We start from the raw sequence: 14,055 nt of genomic DNA, 5'->3' as shown, positions 1-14,055 counted from the left end.
TGTCTAGTTGCTGTAACGTTTCCTCTAAATTTATTCATGCAGGTGTGTTGAACTCAACAGGTAATGAAACATGTCGTTGAACAGTCAGGAGATTGAAGACCGCATTACCAGAGATGGGCATTGTTCTCTTACCCCTGATGACTCTAGTACTAGAGATGCCTTCATTTCCTTGAATGCAAATGCACATATTTCCTGTGAGTTTATAAGTTAGCATTGTGTTTTATCAGTTAAGTGGTTCAGTAAAAAAAACAAAAGGTTTTCACTTTTCTGCTCTACAGGTCTCCCATCTGGGAGTAGCACAGCAATGAGCAAAATGCATATTTCCAACAGAAATGACTTGAATCGTCCATCCATGCCTGCTGTGTTAAGCTCAAGCTTGTTAGAGAATACATTGCTGGAACAGTTGGCAACTGACAACCCTGTTATGGCCGACATCCTCTTGGCGCACAATCATAACTTGTCCGTATTCACGGTGGATCGTAAAAGTGTTGAGGTAAAGCCCCTTTGAACACTTTGTGTCTGTGTTTCGAAAAACGTGTATCGTTCCTGAAGAGAGAGATGTATTCACACTTTCTGCAGATATTGACTGCAAATGAACAGGCAGCCAAGTTGTTTGGTTACAGCTGTAGTGAGCTGGTTGGCATGAAGCTGTCCTGTATCCTGAAAAGCCGTCTGTGTCCGGAGTATGGTTTGCTTGGGCAGTTTTTGGATGTGGATGGAAATCCTGTCACAATATCAGCAAAAGTGGTAAAGTGGTCAAACAACTTTCCTGTTAAATTAGTTTGTAGTTAACTGTAATGAATGAATTAGTATTATTAACTCTGAATGTGTGTGTACTGCAGGTTGATTCAGTGAGCAGGTCTGGGGAAGAGCTTCCTGTGTCCGTATGGATCAGCTCCCTGACATGTGACCAGAATGTCTGTGGTGTTGTGCTGCAGCGTGTAGAGAAGTTATCCGCTCATGTCACCTTTTCTGAAGATGTGAGATCCTTTGCGATTTTGTTTAGCTCAAAGATCATACTCCAGTGCAGCTCAGAGCTTTATCATCTGATTTGTTATTCCAGGGGATTATTGTGTCCTGTGACCTTGCTTTTGCCCATCTCCATGGCTATGGGCACACAGAGGACTTAACTGGGCTGTTAATCAAGGAGCTAATGCCAATGCTGCACATCCCCCTTCACTCTCAGGCACTGCCCAAGGTCAGTCTTCTAAAAAGTGACATTTCTGTTTCCTTCTGCAGTGACACAAAATGTTATTTTGTTTTAAGTTTATCTGGTGTTTTTTTTTTTTTGCTGCTTGGTTGCTGACAATGAATAACTACATTTTGTAAGTTATTACATTTTTTTCCTTTTTCTCAGATACTCCGTGTGCAGAGACTGCAGGCCCAGGGAAGAAAAGGCACTTCTCTTCCTCTCTGTATAAAGCTGCAGGGAGCAGTGGCTTGTGGGAAACCTATACAGAGCACAAATGAGACCATACCTGATGATCTCAGTGACTGCTCACTTACAGGAGATGCCAATCCAATAATGAGCACACCTCGAGACAGTCTGATGGGGTCTTCGCTACCATCAGGGCCCAACTCTTCTCTTCTCTTTGCTCCAGGTAACATTGCTTTTTAATTTGATTAGTCTTACTGAACCTTCGTTAAACTTTCAGTTTAACTTTAATCATTAACACTTTTGCTTCCAGAGCACAGTCATAGGAATGATCACCACACTCTGAAGTCTGCGCTGCTTTATTCTGGCAATGTCTGGATGTTTGCACCAGTCACAGGGCTTCTAACACTTCGTCCTGATGGGTCCATTAATAGCATTAGCAACTACTTTGCATTGCTAATGTTTGGATATGACCAATCTGAACTATGTGGGAAGGTACATACAATATATTATAATTAATCATATGTGGTGTTACACTTTTTAAGGGATTTTATTTCCTCCAATTGTTACTTCAAGGTATGCCTTCATTTTGTATGCAGGAAATCACTTTTCTGATGCCAGCTTTCTATGACTGGATTAGTTGTTTTGACCACAGTGCCAGACTTGTACCCCCCAATTCTGAGGAGGACACTTCCCAACCCTGCATTAATAATGCTGGTAAATAATTTATTTATAATTTCTGCCTTTTCCTTTCTAACTCATCATACAATGTTTTTGTAACATGAGTTTAGTATTGTATTGATTTATAGAACCTAATTTTCTTCTTTCTTCTGTTGCTCTAGAGTTGTGTAGGTGCTCTAGTCATGGTAACTCTGCCCCAGGAAGTACAGTATCCCATCATTCTACCTCCACTCAAGGTAGTGTTGGTCAGAAAAAGAGGATTTCATGAACATGAACAAATTGAAATCCGATCATGTTTATTAGCACATACACAAGGAATTTGGTTCTGATTGTTTGTGTCTCTCAAGCAACACCATACAGTACAATACATTATACAGTAGAGTAAATTACACAATGAATTGTCTTGTTAGTGTATTTATGGAATGAAAGTGATTGTACAGTTTGGAATGAATAATATAGAACAAATTATATAAACAACATTAGGAAATTTAATTTTTATTTTGTTTTTCTGCCAATATGTATTTCTACAGACCCAAACACAGTTATTGCTGGAGATATGGTAATTGTGCAGCAAGCTGTACAGAGAAGAAGCCGTTCTGGGAAGGGCAAGATTTTTACTGGAACCAGTGCAGGGCTCGAGACCCATGGTACTGTCCCCTCCATTCTGGCCTCTCCTGTTGTCACTTCTACTCCTCTGGATAGGTGTGTTTTCATGCTTGTTACTGCTTTGTCTCTGAATAGAAGATAATACCATAGAACAGAGTGGTTTATTTCTGTTTCTTAGGCCTGAGGACACTGCAGAACTCTGCGAACAAGCAGCAGAGATAGCCGCCCAGTGCAACCAGTGTGTGGTTTCAGATTCTACCAATGCCCTTCTTCAAACTTTTGCTCTGGTAGAGTCTCAGGAAGTTTGGGGAACTTACAATCCATGTCAACAACAAAAAAGGCAGCTGTCCACAGATCAAGGGCAAAATGTACTGTCAAATCAAATCATCAGTCAGCCTTACACCACCACTGAAGGTCAGCAAGGTCCTAATGTACCATGTGGTGTGTCCATTGAAGCTTCTGCAGTCCTACAGGACTCCAGTTTTGAAGTCATCTCCCTTAGTAGTCGATCTTCATCTGGTTTCTGTGAGAAATGGGCATGTGGACAAGAAGACACACGCATTCCTCCAGTTGCTGACTCTGTCAGTTGCCTCCTGGACATCAACTCAAATGGAGATGTGGTCACTCGAGCCATGGCGGACCTCAATCTAAGTCTGGAGCTCCCTTGTGCCCTGGCTGACCTTTCCCAGACATCCTGTGATACAGCTGAGCTCCTCCGTACTCCTTCTCCTTACATGGTGGAGTCTGATTCTGAGACTGAAACCTCAGCAGTCAGGAGAGGGGTGCGAGAGAAAATACCATCGCAGCAGCGAAAGGATGACTTTGAAGGTCATAAAGTGCCTGCTTTAGTGCACCAGCATGTTAGCAATGACCTTCAGTTATCAGGGGGCATTCCAACAACCTCCACGCCAAAGAGGTCACAACCAAATGGAGCAGAGTCCCATTCTGCACCTGAGATTCGGGAAGGAACGTTTGAGGGAAACTGCTACCATAAAGATGGAACTCCTTTAGGTATTAGTTTATTCCTTGCATTTGGGGTTTTATTGCAAGATTGCAAATGAATGTATTGTAATTAATACAATACAATATTTATTGAACAAGGAGCATAAAACACACAAAACAAATTATAGTCTTTAATGTAACAATTCTGTAAAAGAACAGAGCTTTAGCTGATCACACTGTGTTCTTTCTTCAGAGATCAAATGCAAGATTGATAAAGTGCTCCTCACAGGAAAGCGTGTTCTATTCTCCATCTGGCTGACAGGAAACCTTGGCATGATTCGGCATCAAGGGGCACTCTTGAGCCCCCAAGATCAAAGTGAAAGTGCCTCTTTGCCGCAGGACTCCTCTTGCTGTAGTCTCCGAGAGGTCCGGCAACATGGCATGCATTTTCTTTAGTAGGAAGCCTTATTAATCTGGTTGTTTGCACACCCTGGAGAAATCTTTATATTTTCCTCTTCTGAAATGGTGCAGCGAAGTCAGGAGGCGGACAAAGGGAACATGTTGCACTCTACTCTGGACCTGGAGCATTCTCGTGCCTGTGAGGGTCAGTTTGATGAGGAGTATCGGCCACAACGGGCTGTGGGAAAGGGAGCTTTCGGCTTTGTATGGCAGGCCTACAGGAGGACTGATGGCAAAGAGGTCAGTATACTTCAAAATAGCTCAGTGCACCAATGTAGACTTTATTCATACACATATTTAAGTTTTTTTTTTTTTTTTTTTTATATGCCACTACTTGCTGTATCAAGTATGTATTATAAGACTGCTGCACTGATTCCAATTGAATTTGTCCAAAGGTTGTGGTGAAGTTCATAAAGAAGTCCCGTATAGTAAAAGACAGTTGGGTGGATGACCCTGACATGGGTAGAGTGAGTCAAGAGATTGCCATCCTGACCCGACTGGACCATCGGAACATTGTTAAAGTGAGTTTGATTCCTTAAAGGTGAAGCAGAGGGTGTATACAAACAAATGAGAAGTAGGATCAATAGCAGTGTGTATGTTTTGTATGTTGCCCTTTTAATATTGTCTGGTTCTGTTTCCAGGTGTTGGAGGTCTTTGATAATGAGCTGTTTTTCCAGATGGTTATGGAGAAGCATGGCAATGGCATGGACTTGTTTGAGTTTATTGAAAAGCAGCCACACCTTGATGAGCCTCTTGCCAGCTATATCTTCAGACAGGTGAAAATGGTTCCTCGAGTACCATGCCCATTACAGACTCTATGAATAGTCAATTACATGCAGATTCTCTTTTGACAGCTGGTGGCAGCAGTGAGTTACCTGCGAAACAGAGGAATATTACATAGAGACATTAAAGATGAGAATATCATAATCGATCAGAGTTTCCACATCAGGCTGATTGACTTTGGCTCAGCCACTGTAATGGAACAAGGAAAGCTATTCTATGTCTTCTGTGGCACACTGGAGTATTGTTCTCCAGAGGTTCTGGAGGGCAACCCGTAAGTTTTATTTATATATATATATATGTATATATGTACAAAGGAACAGAACTAAATGAAACTTGTAATGAAGCATGAGAAGTCTGCCCTTGACCTGAGTATGATTGAGATTTTGATGCTGCAGGTATGAAGGTCCTGAGCTGGAGATGTGGTCTCTAGGGGTATTGCTATACACTCTGATTTTTGGTGAAAACCCTTTTTGCAATGTTGAAGAGACTTTGGAAGCTAAACTCAAGCCCCCATACCCAGTGTCTTCTGGTATGAGGTCACTCATTTACATTTACAGTTTTTTAAATACAAAACACAGATACTAATGCAGATACTTTCCTCCTGTACAGAGTTAGATGGTCTACTGCATGGCCTGCTGCACCCACAGCCTGGCATGAGGATCACACTGGAGGAGCTGGTGCTGGAGCCCTGGATTCGCCAGCCCATTAACCTCGGGGAATACAACTGGAGGGAGGTATTTCCCAGCAGCCACGGTGAGTAGAGAACAGCTTGGTCATCCTGCAGTGGTTTGGCATAATGTGTGATTTTAAACCATTCACTTCTCTCACTTTTAGACTTGGAATCTCAAAATCATCAACATGTTAGTACAGGGATAAATCAAGGAGATGTGCTCTATCTAGACACAAAGGGCTGCCTAAGGTCAAGTGATTCTCCAGTAGAGGAAGAAGATGAAGAGGAAGAGAGGATGTCCCTGGCTGCCTTAGAAGAAGAGCTTCAAAAGTACCTGCTTATTGAGTAGACACTATTTGTGTGACTGGTGTTTCATCAAGCTATTTTTGAATCAGACTAGAGCCTGGATTGAATTTAGTATACTTTCCTGAAGCAGCCAGTCTTTTTTCAGTCCCCTTTTTAATCATAAAAATGTATTTTTAAGAAGGAATAGTTGTATACACTTAACCCTGTAATGGACCCTAGTGAAGGGATGAGTAAGGTAAGGGTTTTACTAGAGTCATGTTAAAAGCAGTCCTAGAATATTACAGATTTATACCTCAGGTTGAAGAAAATGTTTGTTTTACGTCCAGATTCCAGAAATGTTAAACCGCAAAACTATAATCCTGTTAATCCATTTGGTATTGACCAAGCTTGCTGTTTGTTTAAAAGGAATTATGTTCCTAAATGACTGTTTTGCTAAGAAGGAAAAAAAATGAGTTTAACAGCTGCTTTTAAGTTTGCAATTTAATTTGCATTTTTAAGTTTTTATTTATATATACACAAAATGTTTTAATTATTTTAAGATATTTATTTCAGATAAATAAAAGTTTTATAATGACAATTGTCCAGCTAGTTTATTTTACTAAACAGAAATAAGTTGCTTTTTGTAGTGTTTTTTTTAATTTCGTGTTTAATACCTTTTTGAGCTGAAATAAAAGAAGAGAAACACTGCAGTATGTGTTCACGTTCTTCTTACGCGTCGACAGGAGGAACTGAAATACGACGTTCATTGAGTCCGGGGGACATATTTACACGTCGGACCAACATGGGTTTCCTGAGTTGCTGCAGACAGGTCTGTGTCTGTAAGGTTTTAGTGTGGTATCTGCACTAATCGGATTTTTTTTTTCTTTTTCTGTTGTAACATTGCACGTAGTTCTGTCTATATAGGTTGCCGGTGTCGGGTTGAAGGTTCAGGGAGTGGGCGGTACGGTGCGTGTGAGCGCGTCGTCATTTTGGAACAGGACTATAATGTTAAACATTTTATTTAGGACTGACTGTTTAAATAGAGGGACGGTCACATTGGTCGTCAGTAATTTAGTTGGGTAGAATGTAGATTCAGGCCAGGACCGCTGTTGGCTATGGAGGAATATTTCAAGCTTGATAAAGTAAATTAAAATATTCAAATCTATATCATCAAATACACTGAAATGAGCAGTGACGCATAATGCATTGTAATTATAATGAAACCAGGCACTAATTCTAAAACTGAAATGGTGTATTTGAACATATATTTATTTGTATGTCTATCTAATTATTGTGGTTATTTATTTGATGGTTGTACCATATCTTTTATACATTTATCATCATTTTAATTGACTATGCATTTAAATTCAAGAGATTTGCTCTCTTTTCCTTCGTAGGTCTTTCGATGGAGCTTGAGAGCAACAACCTTTTTTCCCTTTCCACCTCATGGAAGACACAATACAAGGCACCTGGTGATCCACAGAGAATTCTTCTCTGCACATGTGCCACATTCAGCGCCACAACTGGACAGACAATTGTACACTGCACACCGGTGCAGTGGTCAGCTGGATTTGCATTCTCTGCTTGAAATGGGCTTCACTGAAACGCAGGCAGAGCATTTGTATAGCACATTCAATACAACACAAAGCAAGATGGGTACTTCTGTATTGACAGCATTGATGGTATTGGGCCTCAATCACTCCACTATTGTGAAGATACTTGACCGAAATCCTGCACTGTACTCTCTGAAGGGGGATCAAGTGCAGCAAAGAATAGAAAATCTGTGGAAACTAGGACTCATAGAAGGTGTGGAAAAGAAAAATCCCCCCCCTGAAAATGTTAATATTTTTAATGATATGTAATGCTAACCCTTTCTATATCTGTATTGCACAGGTAGCATTCAGCGGGTTGTAAGCTTCTACCCACAAATCCTCAATGTTCCTGTCAAAAAAGTAAATGCTTTGTCTCACTTCCTGCGAGACAAATGCGTCTTTACTGCACAGCAGGTCACAGACATCCTTCGTGATACCCCAGAGATAGTAGAACACAATGTGGGAGACTTAGAATATAAGGTTCAGGTATGGAATGTTAGTAAATTCAGTAGAGCACAGTGCAGTGTTGATCACTCCTGTACAGTACAGTACAGTACTATGCTATTGTATAACTTTTCCTTCCATGTTTTTCTTGCACAGTATGCTTACTTCCGTATGGGGGCGAAACAGGCTGATATGGTGAAAGCCAAATTGTTCCGGGTGAGCCTGGATGAGCTGCGCTCCAGACACTGCTTCTTGGAGCACCGGGGACTCTATCAGACACCCAACAAGAAGGGTCAGACCCTCATAATTAACCCCAAACTCAAAGATTTTCTTGGTGTCCCAGAAGAGATGTTCCTGACAGAGGTTGCCAAGGCTACAAAAGAGGAGTTTGATATTTTTTGTAGGGAACGCAAAGAGGCAGAAACAGAGGATCCTCAGTATAGTGAAGGGGAAGAGGAAGATGACAAAGGGAATCTTGGACAGATTGGATACAATAGGAGAAGGAAAAGATGATGTGTTGGACTTGATAAAGACTGTTGGTCTTTGGTCAATAGTCAAATAAATAATGTTGAAATATTCAAATCTTATTCATACTATTCACAGTCACAAAATAAATAAACATTTTTTTGTCATGGTAGTTGTGTTCTTTACCTTAAACATTATCAGAATGGATTTGTATTTTCCTCAATTATAAGTTCCACAAGGTTCGATTTTGAGCCCAATTCTGTTCCATAAAAATATGTTGACATTATTAACCATTACCCATCATCAATACACGAGCCATAAACATTAAGCCTTTAAATTTATTTAAATATATCTAAACTTCTGTGTTGATCATTATATACATAAAATTAACATAATTAATTAGTGTTTGGTTTACATCTTGTGTTCTGTAACACGGATGTAAAATTTGTCCTAGAAAAAAAATAGTCACATAGCTGCCACTCAATTGGCATGGTGTGGCAATCATGTGATGTGTTCACGAAGTGTCTCTACAGAAGTAGGGTTTTTGAACTATTGAGAAATCCAAAGACTTTACTCTCTTTACTCTATACACATTTATTTGTAGACTGTTGCAATCTTTTTTTTTTTTTTTTTTCATTTACATGGATCTTTGAATCACTGTTAAACTTAAAGTGCACCAACCAAACAACACAGCTGTGACACATGCGTAAGGGACACCTGTGGCATATGGAAAGTCATTTACAGCTTGTGTCAGTCATCCTTTCCGGATATGAGTTGTTCTTATCAGGGCTGTTCAGGGGACAATAACACTCACAGTGTCTGTTTTATTTGTGTTGCCCACCGAAGGGAGTGTTGTGTGGGAAGGAAGGAGTTGGAGGCAAACTGAGGTGAGATGCAGCGTAACCATGGTTTATGGGGAAGAGCTTTGTGTTATAACATCCTGCATTATCTTAAATGAGTCAACAGAATGTGCATCTAGTGATAAAGACTGCTGGTGAAGTCAGTTGCGTGGTATATTGATTTAAAAAACCATTAAGCTAATGGTGAAACAGATGACTGCCACACACGAGGCTCACTTACGCTGAGGTTCAGGTAAGAAGCCTCGCTATTGCTTGGGTTGCTGAATGAAATGAGATTGGGAGTGGCTGGCAGGAATCGATTTCTCAAATGTATAGATTTTTTTCAGCTGACCTTTTACCCTGATGTTTATTTGTGGTGGACTGTCTTATTATCTGTGTTTAATAGAATCAGAAATTTTACTTGTTTTTCTTTTCCCCAGCTCACAAATAGTTTTTTATTTATTTATTTTTAGCCTAGGATAACTGTAGAATTATAGGGCTGCTGTATGCAAAGCATTGCTTTGTAAACTACAGGTAAACCTTGCCTTGTCGTTCTCGTTGTCAGGCTAGACACAGTTGAATTCTGAAGTCTGTGGTCTGTTGACCATTAAAGGTTGATGTTTTTATAAATAGCCTGGTCATTAATTAGCCTTAGACATGACTTTTTATACAGCCATAAAATTTCATTTCATTATCTCACACTCATCAACATTGAAAGAGGTTAGAACCGATCAGCATGTGTGGTCTTTATAATAAGGCTCTTATCACTAATTATCAGCTAATGCTCATTGATAACATGCTGACATTGATTCCATGGAAAGATTGCTTTTAATTAAGGCTTAATTAATTTTAATCCTTGACATATTGATCTAATGTTTGTCATATGTTTACCGAGCCAAGACACTAATAGACTGACCACAAGCATTAGACCATTCTCATTATTTTTCATACATTGAAATTTTCTGTGAAATTTTCTGATTGGTGTTTTACTCAAAGGGTTCTTCTTGTTTACAGGGTACAGAAGTTGCTTTTATATATGCCAGCATCTTGTCTTTTGTATGAAGCCCACCTGAGACAGTAGAGATGACCATCATTTTAAACATCTCACAGATATGGCTGGACACCATGCACAGCCGACACATGGAGCTCTTCTTCATCCCTGCAATCTTCCTCACTGTCACCACCCTGCTTGTCAACCCACTTCTCTTGATCTGTATCTTCTGCTTGCAAACCCTGCGTCAAGAAACTCGCTACCTCCTCCTCGCCAACACATTAATGGCAGATATGGTGTTCCTCTGCCTCAACCTAGCCATAGTCATCTGTGCGTTACTAGGTGTGACTGTGCTGCGCATAGTGTGTGAGCTGGTCATCGCAGGCATGATCACAGCCTACTGCTGCACCATACTCACCATCACTTTCATGGTGGTTGATACATATGTGGCAGTGCGATGGCCCCTGAAATACAACAAATTGCTCCCACCATCCAGGACTCTTAAAATTATGGTGGGGATCTGGCTGATGGCGTCCATGTACCCAATCTCCCTGGTCATTGTGATGGAAGCAGTGGGGGTCCAAGCACCCCATCAGCTGCCACTCTGCTTGGTACTGTTGTCTTTGGGGTCCTTGGGCTTGGACACAACAACAGTGGGGGTGCACTTGTACTTCGCCATTGGAGTGATATGCTGCTTCCTCCTCATCCTTTACTGTTACGTCCGTCTCTATGTGGTCACCAGGACCTCAGGGATCTGGCAGCAGAGGTACTCACGCGCACGGCTCACGCTTCTGGCCCACTGTGTCATGCTTCTGCTCTACTTCAGCCCTGCCCTGGTCTTCACAGTGGAGCTGGGGCTGTTCCAGAATAACATGGTGAGCCAGGAGGTCAGCATGTGGATCACCATGTCCAATATGAGCATGCTCATGCTGCTGCCACGGGCCAGTTCACCCTTCTTGTATGGGCTGCGGTACAGAGAAATCTACCACAAACTTACAACTGTGCTGTGGAGGAGACAGCGTCTCAGTCAGGTTAGCGTGCAACATTAGCAAATTAAATTAAAAAGTATAGAAAGTGGTCTTTTTTGCATATAACCAGGGTTTTATAGATTTAATTATTATTTCAATTAGATTTATTAAAATTATATGGGTACAGCAGAAAGATCACTTCTTAAACGATGATATCATTAGGGTATGTTGTGTAAAGGCACATTTTTCAGGATTATGTACATACATTTAAGAATGTATGTAGAACTAGGTAGTAGCCTAGTGGCTAACACACTTGCCTATGAACCAGAAGATCCGGGTTCGAATCCCACGTACTACCGTTGTGTCCCTGAGCAAGACACTTAACCCTAAGTTGCTCCAGGGAGACTGTCCCTGTAACTACTGATTGTAAGTCGCTCTGGATAAGGGCGTCTGATAAATGCTGTAAATGTAAATGTAAAATGTAAAGAATCTAATGTCTCAACTAACCAACAGAATGTGAAGTAAAAAAAATCTGGTTTTGTACTAAAAGACATTTTAACCAAAGTACTTTCATCACAGCCCTTTGGAAATGTTTGGTTGTTTATCTGTTTTCAGATTTATTTTGAAGGGCTTCATTGTGGTTCTGATTCCATGTATTTTCCCAATGGTTGTGCTTACATAGATGGAGGATCCATTTAAATGGTGAGAATGATAATTAAAATGATCAGAAAAACTTCTTTGAGAATTCAAAATGTTAAATCCTTGTTTTGTTTGTTTTCATATTTATCCATAATTCTAATAATTTTGTAGGTAGAGTATAACTTTTAGCAATTTTCTGTGTACTGTTAATGATTCTTTCATCTATACATGCATATATACAGGCAACGGAAATGTGTTTGTACAAAGGACATTGGTCAATTCTCACAGTTAAGAAATATTTATCCACACGATAGTCTCCAAGGAGATAATCAATGCATCTGTCTGTGCTCAGATGATTACTTTACTGTTTGTGTGTCACCTGCTCCAGCACAAAGCGACTGCCAGCCAGGCGTGCTGAAGCGGTCTTGTCGCTTCTCCATTCTGACCAGACAGGACACAAATATAGGATACCAGTCAGTAGTCTGACCACTATGGGAGAAGGAGAAGATCTCCTCATGTCTTTGCTGTGCTTATTTGGGACCTGGTACAACGGCTCTGGGTTTGCGGAGGAACACAGCGTGATGTTGATGAACCCCAATGCCTCTCAAAGCAAGATGGAGCTCTTCACCCATGAATGGCTGGTGTTTCTTCCTCCGCGACACATGGGGGCACTGCAGGTTTGCCCTGTACTGGGTTTTCTAGCTGTTTCCCTTGTCACGCCTGTCATCCTGGCCCAAATTTTGGGGAGACTTCAACTGCGGCAACAGACACGCTACCTGCTGTTGGCCAATGCCTTGCTCAGTGACCTGCTGTTTGTATCGCTCTACTTTTTGAGCACTTGTCTGAATGCAGCTGGTGTGCTCATGTCTGACTGGACCTGTGCCTTTCTGCTCTTCCTGCTGGGCGTCCTTCACATTGTAGACATCCTTAGTGCCAAAGCTATGGTGCTTGATACCTCATTGGCAGTGCTTGCACCACTCCGCTATCTAACTCTCTGGCCAGTCTCCAGGACCTGGTATGCCATTGCTGCTATCTGGGGAATGTCTGTGGGGTTCCCCTTGGCATGTGTGGGGGTATTTATATGGCAGCATTCTGTTGGGCCGTGCTCCCTCCATATCTGCTCCCTGCCACTGTTCTTGGTGCTCACCGTCAGCCACTCTCTGCCTTTGCAGGTGTCGATGCTCCTGGCTGTGGCGGGGATCCTGGTCATTCTTGTGCTGGTGTTCTTGGGTTATTTTGCACTCTATATGCTCACACTACAGTCAGGGGTGTGGAGAGGGCAGCGGTCAACTCGTGCCAGGGGCACGCTGCTCATCCACTACCTTCACCTCTTTCTCTCGTTTTGCCCTATGCTGGTTCTGATCATTGAGCTGCTGCTGTACTGTCGCAGCAGAGTTCTAAACCTACGTGCTAACCTCTGGGTCTCGCTGGTGGTCTGTAATGTGTTGCTTGTGCTGCCCAAGGTCTTGGCCCCCTACTTGTATGGGCTGAGGTACAGGGATCTGCGTGTAGCGCTTTTAGCTTTCTTCAGAGTGAAAAACTCATCTTCAGTAGCCCCAATGATGTAATCCAGATGTAAATTTGATGTACATTATCCTAACTGTTTTACCCAGTCAAAATATGGGATTAATAAGATTTTAAGGATCAACAGCCTTCTTTAATGTAACATTGTAGAAGTTATTCATGTGACGTTTTAATGCCTTTTTTATAATACATTCTTTTAACAACAGAAATGCAAGTTTGCTGTAAAAATATTTTGATCAACAAAAACATTCTGTATATTCTGAAGTGTGTACTACTGCTGCATTATGTTCCATGAGCACGACTAAGGCTCATTCCTATCTCTAAATAAGTATGCTGTTTATGACAATATAATAATTACTGCCAATAAAATAATAATCTATTCATGCTTTTAAGTCATTCTCTTCACTGTCGTCACTATTCCGTCGGTGCATTACGTCAACAGCAGAGGGCGCACGTGTATTAAGGCGGAACCAGCGTTGATCCTCTAGAGGAAGTGTTGATCTGCTGGTATAGAGGGTCCACTGCAACTAAAGTAATAGTTACACTACAACTGACTGTTTGTACGGGTCAAACGTTCGGCTACGTGCTCTTGTGAGTTTTTCATTCGCTTTTTAAAATACACGCAGTAGTTTAGTAGTTTTTTTTTTTTAGTACTTTAATTTTGCCGTCCCCACACACTGCTCCCCGGGCGCCTTTCATGGCTGCCCACTGGTCACTAAGGGTGGTGGTTTACATGCAAAGGACATATTTCGTTGTGTGCACCGTGTGCTGTGATTGCTCTTCACAATGATA

General features: G+C 41.3%; 4 protein-coding genes across 4 annotated transcripts; all 4 read left to right on the top strand.

Annotated features, from left to right (window-relative positions):
* The first annotated feature begins 424 nt into the window (after window positions 1–424).
* On the top strand, window positions 425–6,045 carry pask (PAS domain containing serine/threonine kinase). The gene is made up of 18 exons (XM_028975687.1): window positions 425–493; window positions 601–747; window positions 843–980; window positions 1,064–1,198; window positions 1,358–1,601; window positions 1,689–1,870; window positions 1,975–2,092; window positions 2,218–2,292; window positions 2,587–2,758; window positions 2,841–3,673; window positions 3,858–4,030; window positions 4,136–4,303; window positions 4,459–4,584; window positions 4,705–4,839; window positions 4,918–5,117; window positions 5,242–5,375; window positions 5,456–5,599; window positions 5,681–6,045. Exons 1-18 carry the CDS (start codon window positions 425–427, stop codon window positions 5,863–5,865), a joined length of 3,378 nt encoding a protein of 1,125 aa, XP_028831520.1. The 3' UTR covers window positions 5,866–6,045.
* Window positions 6,046–6,583: 538 nt separating this feature from the next.
* On the top strand, window positions 6,584–8,469 carry mterf4 (mitochondrial transcription termination factor 4). Its single transcript, XM_028977609.1, has 4 exons — window positions 6,584–6,630; window positions 7,199–7,607; window positions 7,695–7,879; window positions 7,994–8,469. The coding sequence occupies exons 1-4, from the start codon at window positions 6,604–6,606 to the stop codon at window positions 8,348–8,350; spliced, it is 978 nt and encodes a 325-aa protein (XP_028833442.1). The 5' UTR covers window positions 6,584–6,603; the 3' UTR covers window positions 8,351–8,469.
* Window positions 8,470–10,224: 1,755 nt separating this feature from the next.
* On the top strand, window positions 10,225–11,181 carry LOC114787804 (probable G-protein coupled receptor 148). Its single transcript, XM_028975686.1, has one exon. It carries the CDS (start codon window positions 10,225–10,227, stop codon window positions 11,179–11,181), a length of 957 nt encoding a protein of 318 aa, XP_028831519.1.
* Window positions 11,182–12,230: 1,049 nt separating this feature from the next.
* On the top strand, window positions 12,231–13,307 carry LOC114787803 (probable G-protein coupled receptor 148). Its single transcript, XM_028975685.1, has one exon. It carries the CDS (start codon window positions 12,231–12,233, stop codon window positions 13,305–13,307), a length of 1,077 nt encoding a protein of 358 aa, XP_028831518.1.
* The last annotated feature ends 748 nt before the right edge of the window (window positions 13,308–14,055 follow it).

This window comes from Denticeps clupeoides, chromosome 4 (genome assembly GCF_900700375.1).
Source record: "Denticeps clupeoides chromosome 4, fDenClu1.1, whole genome shotgun sequence".
NCBI classification, from domain to species: Eukaryota; Metazoa; Chordata; class Actinopteri; order Clupeiformes; family Denticipitidae; genus Denticeps; species Denticeps clupeoides.
Note: the sequence above shows the minus strand (reverse complement) of the source record. Positions and strands in the feature narration are given on the sequence as shown.

Coding starts and splice junctions, on each gene's coding strand:
- pask (XM_028975687.1), top strand. CDS start 425: ATGGCCGACATCCTCTTGGCGCACAATCATAACTTGTCCGTATTCACG. Junction 4,031..4,135: donor CTTGCTGTAGTCTCCGAGAG/GTCCGGCAACAT, acceptor GAAATGGTGCAG/CGAAGTCAGGAGGCGGACAA. Junction 5,118..5,241: donor GAGGTTCTGGAGGGCAACCC/GTAAGTTTTATT, acceptor TTGATGCTGCAG/GTATGAAGGTCCTGAGCTGG.
- mterf4 (XM_028977609.1), top strand. CDS start 6,604: ATGGGTTTCCTGAGTTGCTGCAGACAG. Junction 6,631..7,198: donor TCCTGAGTTGCTGCAGACAG/GTCTGTGTCTGT, acceptor TTTCCTTCGTAG/GTCTTTCGATGGAGCTTGAG. Junction 7,608..7,694: donor GAAACTAGGACTCATAGAAG/GTGTGGAAAAGA, acceptor TGTATTGCACAG/GTAGCATTCAGCGGGTTGTA.
- LOC114787804 (XM_028975686.1), top strand. CDS start 10,225: ATGACCATCATTTTAAACATCTCACAGATATGGCTGGACACCATGCAC.
- LOC114787803 (XM_028975685.1), top strand. CDS start 12,231: ATGGGAGAAGGAGAAGATCTCCTCATGTCTTTGCTGTGCTTATTTGGG.